Source organism: Phyllobates terribilis, unplaced genomic scaffold (assembly GCF_046119375.1).
Source record: "Phyllobates terribilis strain yellow unplaced genomic scaffold, ASM4611937v1 Scaffold_4__5_contigs__length_816908805, whole genome shotgun sequence".
Taxonomy (NCBI): domain Eukaryota; kingdom Metazoa; phylum Chordata; class Amphibia; order Anura; family Dendrobatidae; genus Phyllobates; species Phyllobates terribilis.
The window spans coordinates 201,805,157-201,829,550 of record NW_027362764.1 but is presented as its reverse complement, the minus strand read 5'-3'; the positions used below and the strand labels follow the sequence as shown (position 1 = coordinate 201,829,550).

Genomic DNA, 24,394 nt, shown 5'->3' with positions numbered 1-24,394 from the left:
TTTCTCCCCTTCTCTTCGCCCTGGCCATGGAACCACTTGCCCAGAAAATCAGGGAGAACCCCAACATTAAAGGAATTTCTACCCCTTCTCGCCAGTTCAAAATTAGTCTCTTCGCGGATGATATCATACTCTCCCTGTTAGAACCAACAAATTCAGTCATAGAAGTTTCAAATATTTTGAAATCATTTTCTTTGATCTCTTATTTTAAGATTAATAATGAAAAATCGAAACTTCTAAACATTAATTTAGACCAACAATCCAAAAAAACTCTACATTTAAACACATCTTTTGGGTGGGCCAAAAGAAACCTGACTTACCTCGGGATCATCGTTGGGAAAAACATTGACTCAACAATCTCCACCAAATTAAATTTAATCAATGATATTGTCCAGAGGGATGTGTTGGATTTTGCGAGAAGGGACCTTTCATGGTGGGGTAAAATTCTTTCAATCAAAATGTTTACTTTACCTAAAATTTTATATATCTTCCGTAATATGCCCTCCAATCTCAGATAAATTCCTACATTTGGGATAAGAAGAGAGCGAGAATCTCTGCTAACATTCTATACAGGAACAAACGCAATGGAGGTCTCGGCCATCCCAACATGTTTGCCTATTATTTAGCAAATCTGATTAAACAGAGCGCAAATTGGTTCAATAACACTAACCCCCCGGCTTGGACAACTCTGGAGTCATTCCTAAACAATAATTCCCCCCCTCGTGAACTTTTATTAAAACATATTTTCAAAAAAACCACACATGATCCAACCCATCCTATTTTTCAGGCGATAATAGGAGCCTGGAAAAAAAAATCGCAAAACGGAAAAAAAGAATTCCTCCTAAGGATCTTGATACGAATAACCTTACTCTTATAAAAAAAATTTCAATTTCTTTTGTGGCCTCCTTACACGACTCTTTCGTACCAACTGATTGGGAAAGTAAAGGGTTGAGGAAAATTAAAGATTTATGTGAAAACTCCATTATCTTACCTTTCCAAACCCTTAAAATAAAATTTGGTTTGCCATCTTCTGACTTTTTCCTCTACTCCCACTTAAAGGGAATCATCCTTAAATTTATTTCAAGCAAAATCTCCATTTCTGAAACCTCGGCAAATCTGTTATGTAACCCAACTCATAAAATTTTCTGGAGCTTGCGGCATATATACAACAGCTTTAATGATGATTTATTATTTAAAAAGAATCTTTATATGCTCCGATGGGAAAAAGATTTAAAACTTTCCTTTTCTACTGACCAATGGGAGAATGATATCTCTTTTACTCAAACCTCTAACATTTCTATGCCACTACTAGAGGCCTACTTTAAAATTCTGACTAGATGGTACTATACCCCGATCAGACTCCGTCATATAAAGTCTAGCAATTCTCCCCTATGTTGGAGAAATTGTGGGCTCAGAGGGGATATTCTCCATCTTTTTTGGAGTTGCCCCAAAATTCGGAATTTCTGGGCACAGATTTCAATCTTATTATGTGATCTATTGAACGGACCTTTTACCCTGATCCCTCAACTAGCTTTATTATCTTTAGATTTAGAATCTTACAAATCCCATGAAAGGTCTATTATAATTCATTTACTTCTGGTTTGTAAAAACGCATTAGCATTCAATTGGAAGAAATCACATATCCCTACGGTGGAGGAGCTGGTTGACAAAATGAATCATCACAGAATTTATGAACAAAGATTTGCAACTATTAACAACAACCTACATAGATTCTCAAAGAAATGGGACATTTGGTCAACTAAATTTCCTTGTGCTTCTTAATATTGATAAACCATAAGATGTGTGTCATTTTAGTATTTACTCAGTGTATATGATCTCAAGTTAAATTGATGATGTTACTATTACTATTGTTATTAACTTACGTTGATACAGATAATTTCTGACTCTTGTTCCTTTCCTTTTCTATACCTCTTTAAAATACTTCATCACATGACGATTCAATTTCTTCCCACTTTCCTTGTTTATTCCACCCGATCGTTCCCATCCATTCCCTATTCCTCCCTCAGTCCCCTTACCATTTCCTTCCGTTTACCTTCTCAACCATTTTACTTATGTTAATGTTAGCATTTCCCGTGTTAAGTGTTTTTTTTTTTTTTTTTAAATAAATAAAAATTATTGTAAAACAAACTGATGCTGCTTTTCCAGCATCTTGTAAAGAGCCATCGCATGGTGCACAGGTCCTGGGGCCTCTTTAAGTCTTAACTACTGACATTGGACCCCCACCAACCAGCACAATGAAGTACCAGGAACAGTTTCCATTACCAGTAAGTCATTTTGCCTATGTGAACACATCGTGGTTTCCTTTAGTGCCTTTATGATTCGGATCCTAGTCCTTGAGGTCAGACACAAACCAGTCAAATATGACTATTTCTAGTTATCAATTTTAAAGAGGTTGTTCAGGACATTGATTTTGATGGTCTATCTTTAGGATAGGTCATCAATGTCTGATCGGTTGGGACGCGACACCCAGGAACCCCGCTGATCACCTGCTCCCAGTGTTGGCCAGAACTGCTCAGCTGCAGTGCTGCACAGCACAACTCCATCAAGGGAATAGAGGCCACGGCCATGTGCTGAACATCCAACCCCTATTGATTTTAATAGGTGGCGGGGGTGCAGTACCCGGCCGCAGCTACTATTCCGTCGACAGAGCTGTGCAGCTCCGCAACTGAGCAGTTCCGGCCAACATCGGGAACAGCTGACCAGAGGAGTTCCTGGGTGTTGCACCCTAACCGATCAGCTGTTATCGGTGCCGGCGGCGTCAGCCACAAGTCCTTACCTGCGGTGCTTGGCCGTCCATCTGTAGTAGCCGCCGCTTGTAACTGCACATCTGCCTCCCACTAAATGGGAGGTGGATGTGCAGATACAAGCGACGGCCACTACAACCGATAACAGCTGATTGGCGGGGCATCAATGTCACAGTAGTGGACAACCTCTTTAAAGTCCAGAAGAACTCATCTAATTACCCTTTTCATTATTTTGCATATATAAAAATATAGAACACCAGCAGCAGCTATCAACAACAAGAGCATTTAATACATGAAGACAAAAAGAGTTTTTATAAGAGGGTACATCCTAGAGATGTAAAAAAGTAATACATTTTCACAGACACCATAAAGGGCATGCACAACATAAACAGTATAATATGGTTTGTGGTTAGAGTCTGGACACCTTTAAGATTGTCCTATTATACCACTGGCGTACAGTCTTTGAATAAGATTCCGGCTTTTTAAGAGGTTTGTTATTATAACCTTTAAATAATGTTTAGCAACAGAGCAATTTGCGTATCGGGGCCTCGAGGGGATGGGACTCCTGTAAATATTCATGTAGTATTTTTACTGCTTAGGACTAATGAAAATACCAAGGAATAAGATAGATTCAACTCATGTTGTTTTCGAGACTCAAGACACGGCAGGAGCATTTTGACGACTGCTGTGTAAGATACAAAGCATATTCATTTGCATCTGTATGACATGGTTACTAATGCATCACCTGAATTTACCTTATCTGACAAACTGCAGAAAACAAGCACAGGATCAATATTGAGTCATGGGATAACGTTCAACTGTTAAATATTATTTCTCCATCCAAGGAAAGCTTCATAGATGAATAAGTTTCCAATCTCATTTCTACAACCACTTTGGGGACCTTTGCGCTAACTCAAGTTGTTCATTTCATATGCAAGTTGTATACATTTCAGACGTTTATTAGCAAATTTCATGCCACATAGTCTGTCATTGCTTGTGTTCAACGGATGGAGCAACCGAGTATTTAGAAAATAGGATAACCAACATCTGTAAGATTTACATGCTTTTTTATATCACAGATGAGTGGTAAACGCACCACAATAATGAAGACACAAAAGACTCAACCACATTTCACTCACCACCAATTGCATTACAGCGGGACGTGATTTCCCACAGGACAAGGGCCATAGAATACACATCTGCTTGCTTAAATGACTCCATGTTCTCCAAATTAATTCTTGATTCAAGGACCTCTGGGGCCATATATCTAGCAGTCCCAACCTGTAGATAAAAGCATCAAAAGAGTGAACAGAAAATCCAACGAGGAAGCACAAATTAATGTAGACCTATGCGCATCAGTTGCGAGAAGCTTGCACCTATAAACAACAATGTAAATCCAATTCATCATTTATAGACTTTTTTAAGTCACTTTTTTTTTTTACTTATGGTCTTTACAACATTTTTTGTATTAAATTCTTCAAAATGGCACACGGTTGCCGTATGTTGCTCAGAATCAATAGTACTCTTTATTTTTGCCTTTAACCTTTTCAGAGCAAACAGTCACATGTTTCGTTAAAAGGTAGCACAAAACTTTATCATTTGCTCAAAAATTTCTGGTATCCAAAAAAATAATGGGGACTGGAGTACATTGGCCCAAAAAAAATTAGAAAGTTTTTAAAAAGTCACAATTGATGAATTAGCTGCAAACATCTGAATAACATAAAACACATAGTGGCGAAAAATGAAAACAGGCAAATTCAATTAAAATAGACTTAAAAAATATCCAATCTATAAAAATAGAGGTAAACACAATAATGAATCAGGCTCATAGTTTTTTTTATCTAAACTAGCTCAAAATTCTGTGCCGATTAATTCCTGATATTCTTTAGATTTGTCAGAGCATCGTTTTTCTAAGGGCTCGCTCCCACTTGAGATGCAATCAGACAAGTGCAATTCGATAAAAAAATCGAATTGTACTCGCCCCAATGTTACCCTATGGTGCAGCTCACATCTGCGATTATTTTCTCATGTCGATTCGGCATGCGAAAACAATCACAGCATGCTGCGATTGCATCCGCAAGTTGGATCACATGCACCCATACAAGTCTATGGCTGCGTGTGAAGCATCGCACTGTACTCGGATATCACCAGAGTGCAACGTGATTCCCGTGGACGCCAGCAATGGAGGATATGGAGAAATTACTTTCTCCATCTCCTCCGCACCTGTGCTGTTATTCTCTGTGACGCGCAGTTCGCATGGCTGGATCCCGTGCCTGCACACTTCACCTTCTTCCGCAAGGCACATTTCCCTGCCCATCTACAAGTGTCTAGAGCAGGGATCTAGTGCGCAGGCACTGGGAAGTCAGAGTGACTCACCGGCGCCTGCACACAAGTTCCCTGCTCTACAAGGATACACAGACGGCAGGGAAATGCGCCTTGCGAAAGAAGGTGAAGTGCGCAGGCGTGGGATCCGGTCATGGAAACTGCGAGTCACAGGGCACTGTGACGTGTAGGGGAGGGGAGAAATATATTAATTAAACAAGTAAGCGGGATTTCTTCCCGTCCCCCATACGGGAACACATCACAAGCCACAATAAATAAAAAGCAATTTCACAGCCACAAGACCTCCAATATGGGACATACAAGTAAGTATAGATTCACATTTCTATCACCTGTATGCCCATATTAGAGATATGAAAAGTCCCTGGGGGTGACAGATTCCCTTTAAAGAGGACCTATCACTTGATTAAAAAATTGAGTGTAATTACTTGTAAAAATTTCTGAGCTCCCCTGATTCTTCCACTGCTTTCTATTTATTTTGGCTGCGTCACTCCATTGTAGAGATATTCACATTTATTGCTTTTGGAGGGCAATATGTGAAATCTCTGCTTGTAGTTCAACTGAATATTGCTTCACAGTCTTCTCTGGGGGCGTGCACTTTCACCCCTTCCTCTCAGATGCTGCCAATCACAAATCAGCAATTGATATAGTAGTCTCAGACGCTTCATAGCTGTAATTGGCAATGTCTGATAGGGAGGGGTAAGAGAGCACGCCCCCAGAGAAGACTATTAAGAAACTATATAGATTTTACAGATTTACATTTGTTGCATTTGGAGCACAATATGTTTGCAATGGAAAGACGCAGCACAAAATGAATAATAAAAACAAACAAAAAACAGCAAAATCAGGGGCGCTCAGGTAAAAGAAAGCTATCTTTTTGAGCAGTCCTCTGTAAAATGAAATGCACATTTAAAATTTTCCATCGATACTTTTAATTATCACTTTATGAATTGAAGCCATTCAGGTTTATGAGAGGACAGTAGGATGGAAATATTATCCTCAACTACTTTCCCTAGAGTCTTCCAAATAATAAAAATCACTGCTCATGACTCCTGTGTTCTGTCTGTGGTGTGAGAAAAAAAGACCTATCAGAATGGTTGTCAACACTTCTTCATGACATCTCTTTATTTAGAGAAGTCATGAATACCGCGGATGACTCGAGAGACAGAATCTATATGGAATTTTTTTATCTTGCTTTCTTCTATCATCAGCTCACTTTTCACTTTCAGAGTGCATGAAATAGAAGAACAATAGACAGTAGCTGTAAACAAAAAAAATTGTAGCAAATTATAAGAGGTCATCAAGTATATAGAAAATATTTACTTGAGTGACTTACCTGCCCACTGTTGGCAAGGTCATCTACTGACAGAGATGGGTCAAGGCGAAGGGATAACCCAAAGTCACATACGCAACAAGTTTGATCATTTTTAACAAGTATGTTTGAACTTTTCAAGTCTCGATGAACAACGGGTGTCTTTGGTCTTCCACAAGGTGTGTGGTCGCTATGTAAGTGTGCCACACCATGAGCTAAAGAGCAACCAAGCTGTAACAAGTCCTCCCAGCTAATGATGTGCCTTGATAAGTATTCTTGCAAATTTCCCTTGGAATGGAAAGCTGTGATTAGCCAATATTGTTTGCCAAGATCGGTCTTCCTCTCTTCGGCAGTCAAGAACTGCAAAACATTTTCATGTTTAAGATTTATGTCCGAAAATATTTCTTTCTCCATTTTCCAGGATGCATACTCTTCGTAAGGAAAAATTTTGACAGCTACTGTTTCAAACTGATCTGAAGTATTTTGTTTGAGTTTGGCCTTGTACACCTCTGCGAAACGCCCCTTTCCGACTAATGTGTCTAGTTCAATGGGTAGTAGCTCAGTGTTGTGATTCAAGTTGTTGGCACAAGTTGAGCTTATGTCTGAGCGGTCATCATCCATCATGATGGCACAATCACTGCACTCCATATTTTGGTGTCGCAGACATTTTGGATTATTTTCCCATTTTTTGTGGAGCTTATTTTTTCTATAGACACGGTAGCAATAAAAAATACCAATTACAGCAACTGCAATCGCAACTGGTGGTAGAAGACTTGAAAGGGCCACAAAAGTTGTATCTGGCCATACAAGATCGAGAATGTTATTCTCTGAAGAAAGAAAAAAAAAAAAAAAGAAGATATCTAGTAAATGTTATTTATATATTTTTTTTTTACTTGACTCAAGTTTATGGTATTGTTGCATTGTAATTTACCTATTGCCCATGATATTGCTACACCACAAAACCATTCATGCTAGATTCTGGCCCACTATGGATCACAAGGCAATTGCACAATCTAGTCATAGTACATCACTTATAAGTAGTGTTGAGCGAGCACTAAAATGCTCGGGTGCTCGAAGCTCGGGCCGAGCTCGCCGTGATACTCGGGTGCTCGACCCGAGCAACGAGCCCAATGTTAGTCTATGGGAGACTCGAGCATTTTTGCGGCGGCTCCCCCGGCAGTCTTTTAAAAGCCTAACAAGTGCCCAAAACGATAGTGACAGTGCTCAAATGACATGGGGACAGCATGGGGATCGCCCCAGGAAGCATTTCTGACCCCCAGGTCACTGCTGTCAACAACGTGGTCAGAGGTATTAATACACTTTTACAGGCTCAAAATAAAACATTCAAAAACGAAAGTGAAAGTGCTTTCCTGTGAAATATGTTAAGGATAGTGTTGAGCAATACCTTCCGATATCAGGAAATATCGTATCGGATTGGATCGGACCGATACCCAAAAAGTATCGGATATCGCCGATTCCGATACAGGAAACCAATGCAAGTCAATGGGACACAAATATCGGAATGAAAATAAACCCTTTCTTTCCTTGTAGGTTAATTCTACATGAAGTAAAACAACTAAGAATAATGTAGAATGTATTACGCGAAAAGCCGGCAATTCATCAGCGGCATACACCGGTACCCGACAATTTACAACAGAAAGAATAGAGCTTCACACATAGATTAGATAGATAGAAACATGTCAGTCACATATATATGAAGTACAGTGACAGTGTTGCTTACTGTACTTGTCATTTAGTGTAAAGGATTTCTTTAAAAATATAATAGTGTTTTCATGCACAGTCTCTTTAAAAAAGCCGGCCGGCAATTCAGCATCTGTACCCGACAATTTAGAATAGAAGGAATAGAGAATCACACATAGATTATATAGATAGAAACATGTCAGTCACATATATAAGAAGTACAGTGACAGTGTTGATTACTGTACTTGTCATTTAGTGTTAAAATAAAGGATTTATTTAAAAAAAAATTGGCGTGGGGATCCCCCATAATTTTAGGCTCTAGCGGAGGTTAAGCAGACGGCTGGGGCAGATGTTTGAAGCCTGGGAAGTGGGTAATACCCACGGAGTTTCCCAGACTACTAATATCAGCCCCCAGCTGAATACCTAGCCTTTACTAGCTATTAAAATGGGGGACCCCCCCAAAAAAATGACGTGGGGTACCCCCTATTTAATAAGTAGCAAAGGTTAGGCAGACAGCTGGGGGCTGATATTAATAGCCCAGGAAGGGTGCCATGAATATTGGCCCCCTCCCAGGCTAGAAACACCAGCCGTCAGCCGCCCCAGAAATGGCGCATCCATAGGATGCGCCAACTCTGGCACTTAGCCTCGCTCTTCCACGCTGTCCTGGTGCGGTGGCAGGGGGTAATAGGGTTGGGGTTCATGTCAGCACCAGCTGCTATGAAGCCCAGGTTAGTAATGATGGGCGTCTATAAGACACCCCCATTACTAACCTACAAAGTGTTAAAAAGAAAAAACACACACACTACACCCAGAAAAAAATAATTTATTTGAAATAAAACACACAATTTTATTTAATTCTTAGATTACTAAAAAAAAATAGTTACCTGTCCACGTTCCTGCGCTGATCTCCCACGCACAGCTGTCACATCTGGAGATGGTGACAGCTGTGCATGGCTGCTGTAAGCTCACACTGCCGGGAACACGTCCGCTCCCGGCAGCGGGAGCCACTGACTGAGGTCACCGGAGTGCATTCAGGCAGCGCAGCTCCGGAGACCTCCTTTACGGCACTGCTGTACCGTGGGAATTTCTCACAGTACAGCAGGGCCGTAAAGGAGCTAACCGAAGCAGCGCTGCCTGAACTCCGGCGAACCCTTACGGCCCCATCATTCTAGCGGCGGCAGCGGTTCAGAGCGGTCACATTCTATGTGGCTGCTCTAAACTGGAGATCATCGTGGGACACTCATAGACTACTACGGAGGGGTAAGGATAAGGTTGTGGTTTATTATTTTATATTTTATTACAGGAGATCGATGGCTTCGGGAAATTGGGTGTCTAGGTGAGTATAGGTGTAGTTTTTTATTTTTTACTTTATTTTAGGTGGCGATCGGCGGGGACAGGTAATGTATGAACTAATTTATTGTAGGTAACCACTGGCCACCAATGACATGTATTTAAAATTTATTGGGGACACAGTAGGGCAATTTATATAGCAGGATCAGGCTGATGGGAACTACTGCTCCCATCGAGCTGATCCTGCTGGCACGAGTGGACCGGGGACAGACATAGGCCGATGGGAGTAGTAGTGTCACATCGGCCTATGTCTGCCTGCACGCACACACCCGCACACATCGCACAGACACCGCACACACTCGCAGACATCGCACAGACACCGCACACACCCGCAGACATCGCACAGACACCGCACACACCCGCACACATCGCACAGACATCGCAGACACACGCACAGACACCCACACACACCAATCATGACGGGCTGATCGTCTGGGAGGTGACGCTGTGCGGCCAGCCTATCACTGTAATGCCCACAAACAACATGGCTGCGGCATTACAGTGACTGGCTGGCAATCCCTGCATGTTCATTGGCTCTGTAAAGAGCACCAAACATGCAGGGCGGAGACCCGAGCTCCCGCCCGAGTAACCCGGAAATGCTCGTTGCTCGCCGAACATCCCGAGTAGCGTGATGCTCGGGCGAGTACCGAGCAGTGTCGAGCATGTTCGCTCAACACTACTTATAAGATGTGGATAACTCCTTAAAAAATTCTATTACCAGAAAACCTGATTTAAAGGGGTCTTTCTCTGTCAGAAAACCCCTGCCTCCCTAGTGCAGCTTAAAAAAAAAAAAAAACTAACAGGGTGTTACTCACCCTTCTCGAGTCCAGTGTTGGGTATCCTTCACTGCTCTCAGTGTCTGTTGGCCAATACCTGAGCTCTGCCCGAGTTGATGGCATTACCCATTCAGAGCCACTGAGCTCAGTGATTAGCTGCAGACAATAAAAGACATTGGAAGCAGCAGTGGAAACGTAGAGCTGGACCCAGGTAAGGTGAGTAAAGCACAGTTTGTTTTTTTAAATACTACAGTTGAGAGACAGGGGTGTTCCGAAACCAGAAAACCCCTTTAAATATATAATTAATTTAAAGGGGTTGTCCGGTCAAAAGTTAAAAGTCTGCAGTCACTCTGTGTGACTGCAGACTTATGAATCCCACCAGTGCACACGCTGCGTGGATTCGCCAGTATCAGACCCGGGACCGGAGGCTATGTATACGTTATACATACCCCCGGCCAGTGGGTGCGGCCTCGCTCTCCATACACTTGTATTGAGTGAGGCTGTGCCTTCTAGTCAGACGTGCCCACTAGCTGTCCACGTCATTAGATGGGGCGTGACATCGTTCCATACAAGTGGCAGCGCCGGCTTCCCGGGGGAATGTATAACGTATACATACCCTCCGTTACAGAGTCTGAACCGGCGAATCCCTGCAGTGCATGGTTCATGCGCTGGGGGGATTCATAAGTCTGCAGTCACACAGAGTGACTGCAGACTTATCACTTTTGACCGGACAACCCCTTTAACTATAAGCTAATGCTACTATAAGATATAGTGTGCAGGATTCAAGGATGACCATGTTTGTGAAACAATTATTAAAATTTTTGCATGCAAAAAACCGGAATGAAATTATAAAAAAAAAACCAAGACACAAACTATTGAGAGGACAAAAGACTATTGATGAGCGCATGTGCTCGTTACTCGAGTGTGCCTCGAGTGATTGGGTATGCATGGAGGATCGTGGGTGCTCAAGTGATATGTTCAAGTCCCCGCACCCGCATGTTTCGCAGCAGCTAGACAGCAACAAAACATGCAGGGATTGCTTGACAAACACGGGCAATCCCCGCATGTTTTGTGGCTGTCTAATAGCCATGAAACATGCGGCCACGGTGATTCGAACATGTCACTTGAGCACCCGCAATACTTGGTGCATACCCGGGCACCCTAGGCAAACTCCAGTAATGAGCATTTGGGCTCATCACTACAAAAGACACAGAAACACAGATAGGAATATTAAATATCAGAATGCTAGGAAAGCTCATACCTTTTTCCCATATAAACCTGCTATTACATTCTTCTCCACTGCAGGAGCACATGAACATGGTTCCTTCCGCAGTCTTTCTTTCTTTCATGATGCAATCTTTGTTGTCATAGTCATCAAGCATGTAACCATATAGAAGTTGTGTTTTGTTATGGCACAGGGTTTCTTCGGTTATGTGAGTGCCATTATTCCTCCTAAAAGTAAAGAAAAGATATAATTAGTGTTGAGCGAGCACTAAAATGCTCGGGTGCTCGAAGCTCGGGCCGAGCTCACCGTGATACTCGGGTGCTCGACCCAAGCAAGGAGCCCAATGTTAGTCTATGGAAGACCTGAGCATTTTTGCGGCGGCACCCCCGGCAGTCTGTAGAAAGCCTAAAAAGTGCCCAAAACGATAGTGACAGTGCTCAAAAGACATGGGGACAGCATGGGCATCGCCCCAGGAAGCATATCTGACCCCCAGGTCACTGCTGTCAACAACGTGGTCAGAGGTATTAAGTCACTTTTACAGGCTCACAATAAAACGTTCAAAAACGAAACTGAAACGGTTTTCCTTTGAAATATGTTAAGGAACTTCCTTTCCAGGGTAAAGACTTGTGTATAAGGTAAAATAAATAACCACAAACAAAAATACTCCTCCACACCTTGGGCTATGTTCACAAGTAGCATTTTTTATGCATTTTTGCACTTTTGTATTGCTTTCAACCAAGACAAATGCATTCACCGGGAAATGTCATTTTAACATTTTACAATCTTATCAGGCCATGTGCTGTGTGACACATGCATACAGTACTAAAAAGACATGGGAACAGCATGGTGAAGACCCCTGGAAGCATCTCTGACACCCTGGTCACTGCCTAAAAGTGAGCCCATCCGAAGTGATCCTTGCCGCATCAGAAGATGCAGACTTGCAACTATCCCCATGCAAGTCCTGGTCCCAGGGCAGTGTTCAATTGTACCTCCCCCATTCCTTGCAATGCAAGCGCAAGTATGCAGCCTGCAACCCACCCACCCCCAGGCTGCAATACCATACTGCTAGCTTACACTTGAAATGGGGCCTTTTAGTTTGGAGGAGGCCGAAGCTGGCCACTACCTCATGGCCCCTTTGGCAGCGAGGCATCCATACTCAGTCCCAAGCCGCCCGGCGGCCGGGAGTTCACGCTCGGTAAGCAGCCGCCAGGGGGTGGCCGGGTGTCCATACTCGGTCCCCAGCCGCCCTGCAGCCGGGTGTTCACACACGGTCCCTAGCCACCTGGGGGCGGCCGGGTGTCCATAAACGGTTCCCAGCCGCCCGTATTTCTCCTTGGAACATCCCCCCATACTTTTCTTAGCCCGGCATGCTTTAGGGCAGCATTGGACGAGCCCACCAGAGAACCAGACTCCTCCGGTGGGCCCTGGCTTCTCTATCAGGGGAGTTGAGAGTGCCAAGGTGAGGAGCATGATGATGATGATAGAAGTTAGCATCTGCTTTGTTTTCTTGGAATGCAAGCGTAAGTGTGCAATCCGCCACCCACCCACCCCCAGGCTGCAATACCATACTGCTAGCTTGCTTGCACTTGAAATTGGGCCTTTTAGGCATGTGGAGGCAGATGCCGACCACCATGTGATGGCTGCGTCAGCTGCCTGGTATCCATACTCAGTCCCCAGCCGCCCGGCGGCCGGGTGTCCACGCTCGGTCCCCAGCTGCCAGGGGGCGGCCGGGTGTCCATACTCGGTCCTCAGCCGCCCCGTGGCCGGGTGTCCACACACGGTCCCCAGCCGCCTGGGTGCAGCCGGGTGTCCATAAACGGTCCCCAGCCACCTCTATTTCTCCTTGGAACTTCCCCCCACACTTTTCTTAGCCCGGCCTGCTTTAGGGCAGCATTGGACGAGCCCACCAGAGAACCAGACTCCTCCAGTGGGCCCTAGCTTCTCCATCAGGGGAGTTGAGAGTGCCAAGGTGAGGAGCATGATGATGATGATAGAAGTTAGCATCTGCTTTGTTTTCTTGGAATGCAAGCGCATGTATGAAGTAGTGGCTAGGCCTGAGGTGGTCAGCGTTTTGGCGCATATCCTACCTCCTCCGAGGATTGCTGGATGTTTTCCTGCTACTATCCCAGTTCTATGACTCCCGTTAAAACAAAGCTTCAGGTGATGAATGATGGATGAGCCAGTCAACCACACGTCTTGTAGGATATGTTTCTGCACCAAAAGGAGCAGTTCGGCTACACAGTTATAGGGCATGCAGTGAGTGCAATGCCTACCAAAAATTTCAAGGCACTCCAATGCCCCTTGGAAGTGACATGGAGGTCAGAGGGCCTTAACTAAACAGTTTTTTCCATTTATAGCAACTGGGTCTCCTGTGCACTGTTGGCCTAAGCAGTGAATGGAAGGCTTTCCAAAAATTATGAGGAACTGCAATGCCCCTTGAAAAAGACAGGGATTACAGCATACTAAAAACCTTCTACCCATTATTGGGGAGTGGGTCTCCCTTAGTGTTTGCCTATGCATTGAAAAGGAAAAGCTGACTAAAATTAGGAGGAAATGCAATGCCCGTTGGAAGAATGGTGGAGTTCACAGTGGAATAAAAAGACAATATCAATGCCCCTGGGAAAAGTGGTGGAGGTCGCAGTAGCTTAACAAGACGGTTTTAATGTCCCTTGGAAGAAAGGTGGAGTTCGCAGTGGAATAAAAAGACAATATCAATGCCCCTTGAAAAAGTGGTGGAGGTCGCAGTAGCTTAACAAGATGGTTTTAATGCCCCTTGGAAAAGTGGTGGAGGTCGCAGTGGAATAAAAAGACAATATCAATGTCCCTGGGAATAGTGGTGGAGGTTGTAGAGGAATAAAAAGACAATATCAATGCCCCTGGGAAAAGTGATGGAGGTCGCAGTAGCTTAACAAGACGGTTTTCATGCCCCTTACAAGAGCCATGCAGTACAGCATATTAAAAACATTATTCCCATTATTGGGGAGTGGATCTCCCATAGTCTTTGCCTATGCCTTCCAAGCAAAAGCTGCCAAAAATAAGGACGGAGGAACTTGCAATGCTGGCAAAACGGACTAAAGTCACCCTGGTGGTATAGTGGTGGTGGAGGCTGAGGATAAGGAGAAGAGCAAAATACAGCCGAAATGAGGAAGCGTATACCCATGTGTGGGTGTGAAGCGGTGCATGGGAATACACCTCCCGAAATAACACAGTGGATTTGACTTTATGTTACTCTGCTGTCATTTGGTGGTGATGAGAAGTCTGGCCCAATCCAGCCCTTGTTCATTTTGACAAGGGTCAGCTTGTCAGCATTGTCAGTTGACAGGCGAGTGCGCTTATCAGTTATAATTCCCCCAGCGACACTAAAAACACGCTCCGATAACACGCTAGCGGCAGGTAAGGCCAGGACCTCCAAGGCGTACAGAGCGAGTTCATTCCAAGTGTCCAGCTTGGATACCCAATAATTAAAAGGCACAGAGGAATCACAGAGGACGCTGGTACGGTCGGCAAGGTATTCCCTCACCATCTTTTTAAACTTTCCACTCATTGTGAGAGTACCCCGCGCCTCAGGTCTTGTAAGCTGGGCGGGTCTCAGAAAACTGTCCCAGAAAGTTGACAGTGCTCCCCTGCCTCTGCTGGATTGGAGTTGCATCTCTCTCGCCTGTACACCTTGGTTGGTCAACGAACTGTGACCTCTGCCGCTAGCGTGTTCAGATGGGAATTTTTTTAACAGTTCTGCAGCAAGGGCCTTCTGGTACTGCCCCATTTTTGTAGACCTCTCCACCTCAGGAATAAGAGAGTGAAAGTTCTCCTTGTAGCGGGGGTCTAATAGTGTCACCAACCAGTAATGACTGTCACCTAACATTTTGACAATGCGAGGGTCACGGTTAAGGCAGCGTAACAAAGTCAGCAATGCGTGCCAGACTGGTAAAGGGCAAGACTTCCGTGTCATCACCAAGATGACGACTTACCATGCTCTCCTCCTCCTCCTCCTCCTCCCCCCTGTCCTCAGGTCACCCACGCTGAACCGACTGTATGACAGTTGTACAGATAATACCGTCTACAGCGCATGATACCAGCTCCTGTTCTTCCTCCTCCTCTCCCTCATTTTCCCCCAATGCACGTTGGGATGAGATGAGGCTGGGCTGTGTGTAATCGCCCATTACGGGTTCTTGATCGATCTCATCATACTCTGGCTGCAATGCCTCCTCTTTAATTCTCTGCAGAGAGCATTGCAAAAGACAGACAAATGGGATGCTGATGCTAATGATGGCATCATCGCCACTCACCATCTTGGTGGACTCCTCAAAGTTTGTCAGGATGGTACATATGTCAGACATCCCGGTCCACTCCTGAGGTCTTATGTGTGGAGTCTGACCTGAATATCGACGACCTTGTTGCAGCTGGTACTCCACAACTGCTCTCTTCTGCTCACAAATCCTTTGCGACATGTGGAGGGTAGAGTTCCAACGTGTGGGGACATCACACACCAATCGGTGTGCCGGAAGCTGCAAATGCTGCTGCAACACAGCAAGGGCGGCGGAAGCTGTAGCCGACTTGCAAAAATCAGCTGACAGGCGGCGTACTTTGACGAGCAGATCTGGCAACTCGGGTATGATTAAGAAACCGCTGAACCACGAGGTTAAGCACATGAGCCAGGCATGGTACGTGTGTGATCTCGCCTCGCCTCAGAGCCGCCACCAGGTTACGGCCATTGTCACACACGACCATGCCTGGATGTAGGTTCAGCGGTCTCAGCCACAGATCTGCCTGCTCTTTCACAGCTGTCCACAACTCACAAGCAGTGTGAGGTTTATCACCTAAGCTTATGAGTTTCAGCACAGCCTGTTGCCGCTTGGCTGAGGCCGTACTGCAGTGCTTCCAGCTTGTAACTGATGTGGTGATATCTGAGATGGAGGCTGAACATGAGGAGGAGGAGGATGATGAGCAGGAGCTGTACACTGTGGGGGCAACTGACTGACATAGGGACCACAATCCTCGGTGTGGGGAGGATGTGTTCCGTCCCAAGGTCAGACTGGGTCCCGCCTTCCACTATGTTTACCCAGTGTGCCGTCAGGGAGATGTACCGTCCCTGGCCACAAGCACTTGTCTACGTGTCCGTTGTCAGGTGTACTCTCCCAGGAACTGCGTTGTTGAGGGCACGGCAGATGTTTTGGGACACGTGCTTTTGTAGTGCGGGGATGGCACACCGGGCAAAATGGTGTCGGCTGGGGACCGAGGGAAGGCCACCGCCATAAGGTTGCGGAAAGATTCTGTCTCCACCAGCCTAAAAGGCAGCATTTCCAACGCAAGCAGTCGTGAAATGTGCGAATTTAGGACTGTGGCCTGTGGGGTGTTGGCTGCGAATTTGCGCTTTCGTTCAAAGCTCTGGGATATGGACAATTGAATGCTGCGGTGGGACGTGGACGTTGATGCTGTTTCTTGAGAAACTGCCATAACAAGTGAAGACTGAGAGGAGGGGGCATTCTTTGCATGAAGTATGGACAGGGGATTGCCTTGCATGCACAACAGGGGGTTCTATTACACGCACAACAGCGGAAGAAGCAGTGGTGACACCCGCTGACACTGGTCGTGGACCCTGGGGTTCGCCCCACAAAGTCGGGTGATTTGCTGCCATGTGCCTGATCATGCTGGTGGTGGTCAGGCTGGTAGTTTTGTCACCCCTGCTGATGCTGGCATGGCAGGTGGTACAAATGGCCTTTTGGGGTTATCAGCAGAGTCTTTAAAAAAATTCCAGACTCTGGAAGACCTACCGGTTGTACTGGCAACGTCCCTCGTGTTGGTGTTACGGGGAACTGTTGCCCGCCTTCTGTCTGCGGCCACCACACTGCTTCTTCCTGCCTGTTGGGGTACTCTGCCTCCCTCCCCCTGTGTGCTGCTGGCCTCGCTCTGCGTGTCCTCCTGCCACGTTGGGTCAGTTACTAGATCATCCACCACCTCCTCCTCTTCCACTTGCGCACCACGATCCTCCTCCTCACTTCGTGACAATTGTGTCTCATCATCGTCCACCTCTTGTGACAAATTGCCAGTGTCGACTTCCTGTAGCCGTGGCTGTTCAAATATTTGGGCATCGCTACATGGGATCTCCTCTTCCACCACTTCAAGCGGAGCAGGCGAGGGGCACAAATATGGAAATGGACCAGTGAACAGCTCTTCAGAGTGTCCAAGTGTGGGATCAGTTGCTGTCTGACGACACTCGGCATGGTGGGAGGAAGGAGCATCAGGGTGAGGAGGAGTATGCAGTCGAGACTCACGGCTACTAAGAGTTGACCGTGTGGAAGACAGACCGGAGGTGGTGGTGCCCAGGTAACTGGAAGTATTATCTGCTATTCAATTAATAACTTGTTCACACTGATCAGTTCGCAATACTGGTGTTGTAGTGTGCTTCCCTAGTAATTCGGTCACGAAGTGGGAGCGAGAAGATGTGGCTGTTGGTTGTGGCACATTTTCACCTTGGCTACGGCCCCGTCCTCTACACGTACCATCACCAGAATGTCCAGTTCCACGTCCCTTGCCACGCACCTTGCCCATTGTAAATTAAGTAAAATAGCTTACACTCGCACTATCAATGGAAAAAGGGTAATAAAAAGGAGATTAGAACCGTGAAAGAGGAAAACCACAGCTCTATTTCTCTGGCCTACACCAGAATCTTGTAAACAGATATATTGGTGTCTGACCAGTCAGGGAGACCCTATTACAGTTTCTTTTTACGGCAAAAAATGCCAAAAGCAGAATAATACAGAGATTTGACCAGTGGAACTGCAAAACCACAGTTATAGTTATGTGGCGTACACCAGACTTTTAAACAGATATACTGGTGTCTGAACAGTCACAGACACACTAAATTTTTTTTTTTTGGGGGGGGGGGGGAATATAAAAAGGTTAATAAGACGCGTATTTGTACAGTCTGACTGAGAAAAAAAAAATACAGGATTTAGATGAAAAAAAAAAAATTTTCCTGGCCCCTGAGACCGGGGTGATAAGTCTAGCAATTTGACCAACAGGAGCACACAGGACTGTAATGCAGCGTTTGCTGGTATAACCACTGCGTCTCCTATACAGCCTGCCTGCCTGATAACTGGGATGGATACTAGTCCTGAGAAGGACTGTTTGTTTGATTTTGCAGGCTTTAGAGACCTTACACTACCTATTTCGCACTATATATCTCTCCCTAACTCAGCAGCACCCTCTCTACACTGTCTGATCCGGAGCGACTGTGTCCAAGATGGCGGCGCCCGGTTTTAAATACTCGAGGGGACGCGGTGCGGCCAGCCAATCACTGTAATGCCCACAAACAACATGGCTGAGGCATTACAGTGACTGGCTGGCAATCCCTGCATGTTCATTGGCTATGTAAAGAGCGCCAAATGAGCAGGGCGGAGACATGAGCTCCTGCCCGAGTAACCCGGAAATGCTCGGTGCTCGCCGAACATCCCAAGTAGTGAGATGCTCGGGCGAGTAAAAAGCAGTGTCGAGCATGCTCGCTCAACACTAGATATAATACATCTTAAAAAGAAGCAAAAAACAGTATATTGCTGAGAATGCTGATAAAATGATTTTAACATAAAAAATGACAGAACAAGAGACATTTTAAAGGGGCCTAAAACAATTCACAGAAATGTTATTAAAATGGTTATAGTATGTGTTAACCGTACGGACTGCCCTTCAATGGGGCATTTTAGAGATGCCTTGAAGGGAATCTGTCAGTAGGATCAACCCCCCCCAAGACATCTATATGGGCACGTAGGTCATAGAAAGATGAGTAAAGTGACACTTTGTCATCTGTGTGTGTATATATATATATATATATATATATATATATATATATATATATATAAAATAAAATGTAACTAATATACAGTACAGACCAAAAGTTTGGACACACCTTCTCATTTAAAGATTTTTCTGTATTTTCATGACTATGAAAATTGTACATTCAAAGTAGTCATCAAAGCAAAAGGTGGCTACTTTGAAGAACCTAGAATGTAAGACATATTTTCAGTTGTTTCACACTTTTTTGTTAAGTATATAATTCCACATGTGTTAATTCATAGTTTTGATGCCTTCAGTGTGAATGTACAATTTTCATAGTCATGAAAATACAGAAAAATCTTGAAATGAGAAGGTGTGTCCAAACTTTTGGTCTGTACTGTATATATATATATATATATATATTAGTTAAATAGGTTGAAAAAAAGACCCAGGTCCATCAAGTTCAAACTTTCTTCGTCAATTGTACATTTTGTCACTAAATTATCTATAACCCACAATGTCATGTGTACTGAGGAAATCACCCAGACCTTTTTTCAAAAGCTATTATAGTGTCGGCCATTACTACCTCTTGTGGTCGGCATTCCATAGTCTGACTGCTCTGACTGTAAAGAATCATTTCCTATGCAGAGAAATCCATTTTTAATATCTAAATGAACTGTTAAGATCTATGGGACATACACAGATCTCCCCGAGAATCAGCCTTCAGATCTTATTTTAAATGAAAGGGGGCATTACCAGTGTGAAACATGTAATGACTGACAGTCTGCTCTCCTGATCTACATGTCTCACACTGGTAAAACCCCCTCTCATTTAAAATAAGCTTTGGATGCAGATTCTTTGGGAGATTTATGTCTGGCCTAAAGACCTTAGCAGCTTATTAACATATTAAGAAAAACATAGACTTCTCTGGAATAAGACATCGCATTGCAAAAAATGAAGGTATTAACTCAACTTTCTATAACCTACATGCCCATATAGACTGCTTTGGAGGGTTGATCCTATTGACAGATTCCTTTCAAATATAGGAAAGTCAAGATACATACTGTAAATGTAAAAAAATACCCAACTTTTTCCTTGGGTAAAACAATAATAGCTAGAATGGAAAAAAAGACATAGAAAGCTCAAAATCCACCATTTCCCATACTGTCCTAGCTCACTCCCCCAAAATCCAAGGTTGTCAAAAGTGCTGAAGAGTGGTAAGTGGTTTTACTGGTTGTTCGTAGCATCAGTGTCTCGCAAACACAATGAGTCAACTAATAGCCATCTCTCCTAACTCCCTGTACACTTGAATCCTTGGCTAAGAAGAGAGAAATCCATTGCCAGACATCTCTGCCCTCTTGAAACGCTTCTGGCAGCTAATCTTCCCTGAAAATAAGAGGATTGGATGTTTACATTTAAACTGCCCAATCCTTTTCTCCACCAACATCATCTATCATCATCTGTTATCTGTTGGAGGACATTCTGGAGGCCCTCATAAACATCAGATGCTTTGATGCTCCAGATAAAATAAGATTTTCCACTAACTTTAATCTAATGTTTATGGGGGCTTTAAATGCCAAAAAGTATCAAGTAAGAAAATATTACACGTGATATAGATTATTACACATAACTATAAAGAAAGCCCAATTGTATTTCCTTACAGGATTAGGTATAGACATTGGGGTGATTTACTAAGCAAAGTGTAGAAGACTTCTGGCTCAATTTATGCAGTGTGCCAGTTCTTGTCACCTCCAAAAATGAAATTTGCCTGCAAATAAACTGCATGTAAGTAGTGTTTAAATCATGTCTGACTGCCTTACTAGAGTACAACAGCTACAGAAAGAAAATAAAGTTACATTATAGCACTATGGTGGATCAGTGGTGAGCACTGTTGCTTTGGAGCACTAGGTTCAAATCTCACAATATACATCTACAAGGAGTTTGTATGTTTTTTCCATGTTTGTGCTGGTTTCCATTGGGCAAGCTTGGACTGGCCCACAGGAGAATCCTCCGGTGGGCCCTGTGCAGGAATGGGCCACCATCCTCTTATGTGAGCAGTACTTAGCACAGTATACTTGATTCACCATATAAAGGCAAAGGCAACATCTTATTAATTTAACAATTGACCTAGTTTATTGCTATGGAATTTTGTGAATGAGGATAAAGTCATATTTGCATGTAGCTGAAAAGTGGGGTGCTGGAGTTGAAGTTACTGGTGGGCCCTTGGCACAACAGTCCAATACTGCCTCTGGGTATTTAGGTATCCTCCCATATGTAATGGAGACAGTGATGAAAAAGTCTGTAAAGTGTTGTGAAATATGATGGTGCTATAATAAGAAAAATAAATAAATTCTCCCTGCAGCTGCTCGCTTCCATGCTGGCTGTATAGCACAGCTGCCATCAGCTGAGTATGGTATGAGCTCAGCACCTGAGCCTGCTCCATACATGCTGACCCGACGTAGTATGTATTATTACGCCGTAGAATAGGGAAGGGGCTAATAAATCAACTACACTGAAATAGGGTGGGGAATAAAGCTACACTTAACATAGATGACACTCATTCCATCTGTCATCTATTTTATTGTAACTTACCTAATATATGTTAAAAAGAATGAAGGGACAGATGGAAGGATATGACTGCACAGTTTGATTGTGAAGGTTGACAGGGACTTGAGCTGTAGTCAAAGATGAAGGATTTTCAGCCGTTTTTTTATTAAAAATATTCGTAAATTTTATTCCAAAGTCTATCCAAACAATATGTCATTTTTCCTTTGTGTTTCAAACCAAATCGAAGTACTTATTAATGAATGAATTAGGAAGCCATAAAAAAGGATTTGGATTTAGTCGGAAATACATTGGAAAAATTACATATTCTTAGTATATACCTTGGAATACCATGATTGTCATTTTTATTACCTTTGGAAAAAAGTTTAACAATATTTCAAATTTAAAAAAAAAAAAAAAAAAAAAAAAAAAAATCGCCTGGAAAATCCTTCATCTTTTATTACTGTTTTACCACATTGGGCAGGCGTGGTGTTTCCGTGCCCAAGGATCCTGGAAGCCTCCATCAGGGTGAGCTGGTTCATTCAAGCTTGAACTGTAAGCATGGCAGCTAACAGAGCCAAATACAACCCTCTCTGTTCTAATGCAGAGAAGGTGCAGATTTCTTCAGCCTCAGGGGCAAATATTTTTGATACTGAACATGACAAGACTGACTGAATGATAATAGACACTGCCTTACCATATCCCCACGCACGCTTCGTCTTCTTTTGCACAGATTGATGTTATATGACAAATGCTTTCACAGTCCGGTTCTTTCAGCTTACATTTGGAAGTCATATTGTCACAGAAGTAGCACAAGTTTTTTAGTTGTATAAAATCTAGACCATTACTTGAAACATCGGTTGGATCTGGAAAATAAGACAAACAAAACTTTTTGTAAGTGAAAACTACTCTAATTTCTAGTAATGTTAGTACACCCGGCTTCTCCTTTTAGCTTAGATCTCAGCTGGTTAAACTAGTTAACCACTTCGCGCCAGAGCTTGTTTTTGCCTTCGTGACCGGGCCAATTTTTTCAATTCTGACCGCTGTCACTTTATGAGGTAATTACTCTGGAACACTTCAACGGATCCCCCTGATTCTGAGATTGTTTTTTTGTGACATATTGTAATTCATGATAGTGGTAAAATTTCTTTGATATCACTTGCGTTTGATTGTGAAAAAATCGGAAATTTGGCGAAAATTTTGAAAATTTTGCAATTTTCAAACTTTGAATTTTCATGCCCTTTAATCAGAGAGATATATCACACAAAATAGTTAATAAATAACATTGCCCACATGTCTACTTCACATCAGCACAATTTTGGAACCAAAATTTTTTTTTGTTAGGAAGCTATAAGGGTTAAAAGTTGACCAGCGATTTCTCATTTTCACAACAAAATTTACAAAAACATTTTTTTTAGGGACCACATCTTATTTTGAAGACTTTGAGGAGCCTTTATGACAGAAAATACCCAAAAGTGATACCATTCTAAAAACTGCACCCCTCAAGGTGCTCAAAACCACATTCAAGAAGTTTATTAACCCTTCAGGTGCTTCACAGGAATTTTTGGAATGTGGAATAAAACAATGAACATTTAACTTTTTTTCACAAAACTGCTACTTTAACCTCAAATTTTTAATTTTCACAAGGGCAGCCAGAAAAAATGGACCCCAAAATGTGTTGTGTAATTTCTCCTGAGCACGCTGATACCCCATATGTGGTGCAAAGCCACTGTTTGGGCGCACGGCATGGCTTGGAAGGTAAGGAGCGCCATTTGACTTTTGGAATGGAAATTTGACTGGAATGGATCGCGGACGCCATGTTGCATTTGGAGAGCCCCAGAGGTGTCTAAACAGAGGAAACCCCCAACAAGTGACCCCATTTTGGAAACTAGACCCCTCAAGGAACTTATCTAGATGAGTGGTGAGCACCTTGAACCCCCAGGGGCTTCACAGAATTTTATAATGTTGAAGTGTGAAAATAAAAAAACACATTTTTAACACAAAACTGCTACTTAAGCCTCAAATTTTTAATTTTCACAAGGGCAGCCAGAAAAAATGGACCCCAAAATGTGTTGTGCAATTTCTCCTGAGCACGCTGATACCCCATATGTGGTGCAAAGCAACTGTTTGGGCGCACGGCATGGCTTGGAAGGTAAGGAGCGCCATTTGACTTTTGGAATGGAAATTTGACTGGAATGGATAGCGGACGCCATGTTGCATTTGGAGAGCCCCTGAGGTGCCTAAACAGAGGAAACCCACAACAAGTGACCGAATTTTACAATCTACTCCTCTGTATAAATTAATCTAGTGGTGGGAAAATAAGTAGATAGGTAAATGGTCACTAAACCCATAGATGTATTCCCACAGAGGTGTCATTTCTATAATGGGGTCACTTCAGGGGGGATTATGCTGTTCTGGCACTTTTCAGAGTACCAGAGCTAAAGAATCCCCCCTGAAGTGACCCCATTTTGGAAATGAAACCCCTCTGGGAATTCATCTATGGGTTTAGTGACCATTTTAACTCAATGGATGATTTCCAGAAACAAGCATGCAATGGAAGGTTTAGATTCTGGAGAACCCCCCCTGGAAATTAAGTGAGCTCTACTCGAATGTG

General features: G+C 43.5%; 1 protein-coding gene across 1 annotated transcript in view; it reads right to left on the bottom strand.

Moving 5' to 3' along the window:
• Nucleotides 1-24,394, bottom strand: part of TGFBR2 (transforming growth factor beta receptor 2) — a 111,205-nt gene that overhangs the window by 9,473 nt on the left and 77,338 nt on the right. Inside the window, exons 5-8 of the mRNA XM_073678030.1 lie at nucleotides 22,478-22,646; nucleotides 11,503-11,693; nucleotides 6,439-7,241; nucleotides 3,902-4,043 (exon numbers count right to left, since the gene is read on the bottom strand). Of these exons, the coding sequence (XP_073534131.1) occupies nucleotides 3,902-4,043; nucleotides 6,439-7,241; nucleotides 11,503-11,693; nucleotides 22,478-22,646 (1,305 nt within the window). The remainder of the gene's footprint in view (nucleotides 1-3,901; nucleotides 4,044-6,438; nucleotides 7,242-11,502; nucleotides 11,694-22,477; nucleotides 22,647-24,394) is intronic.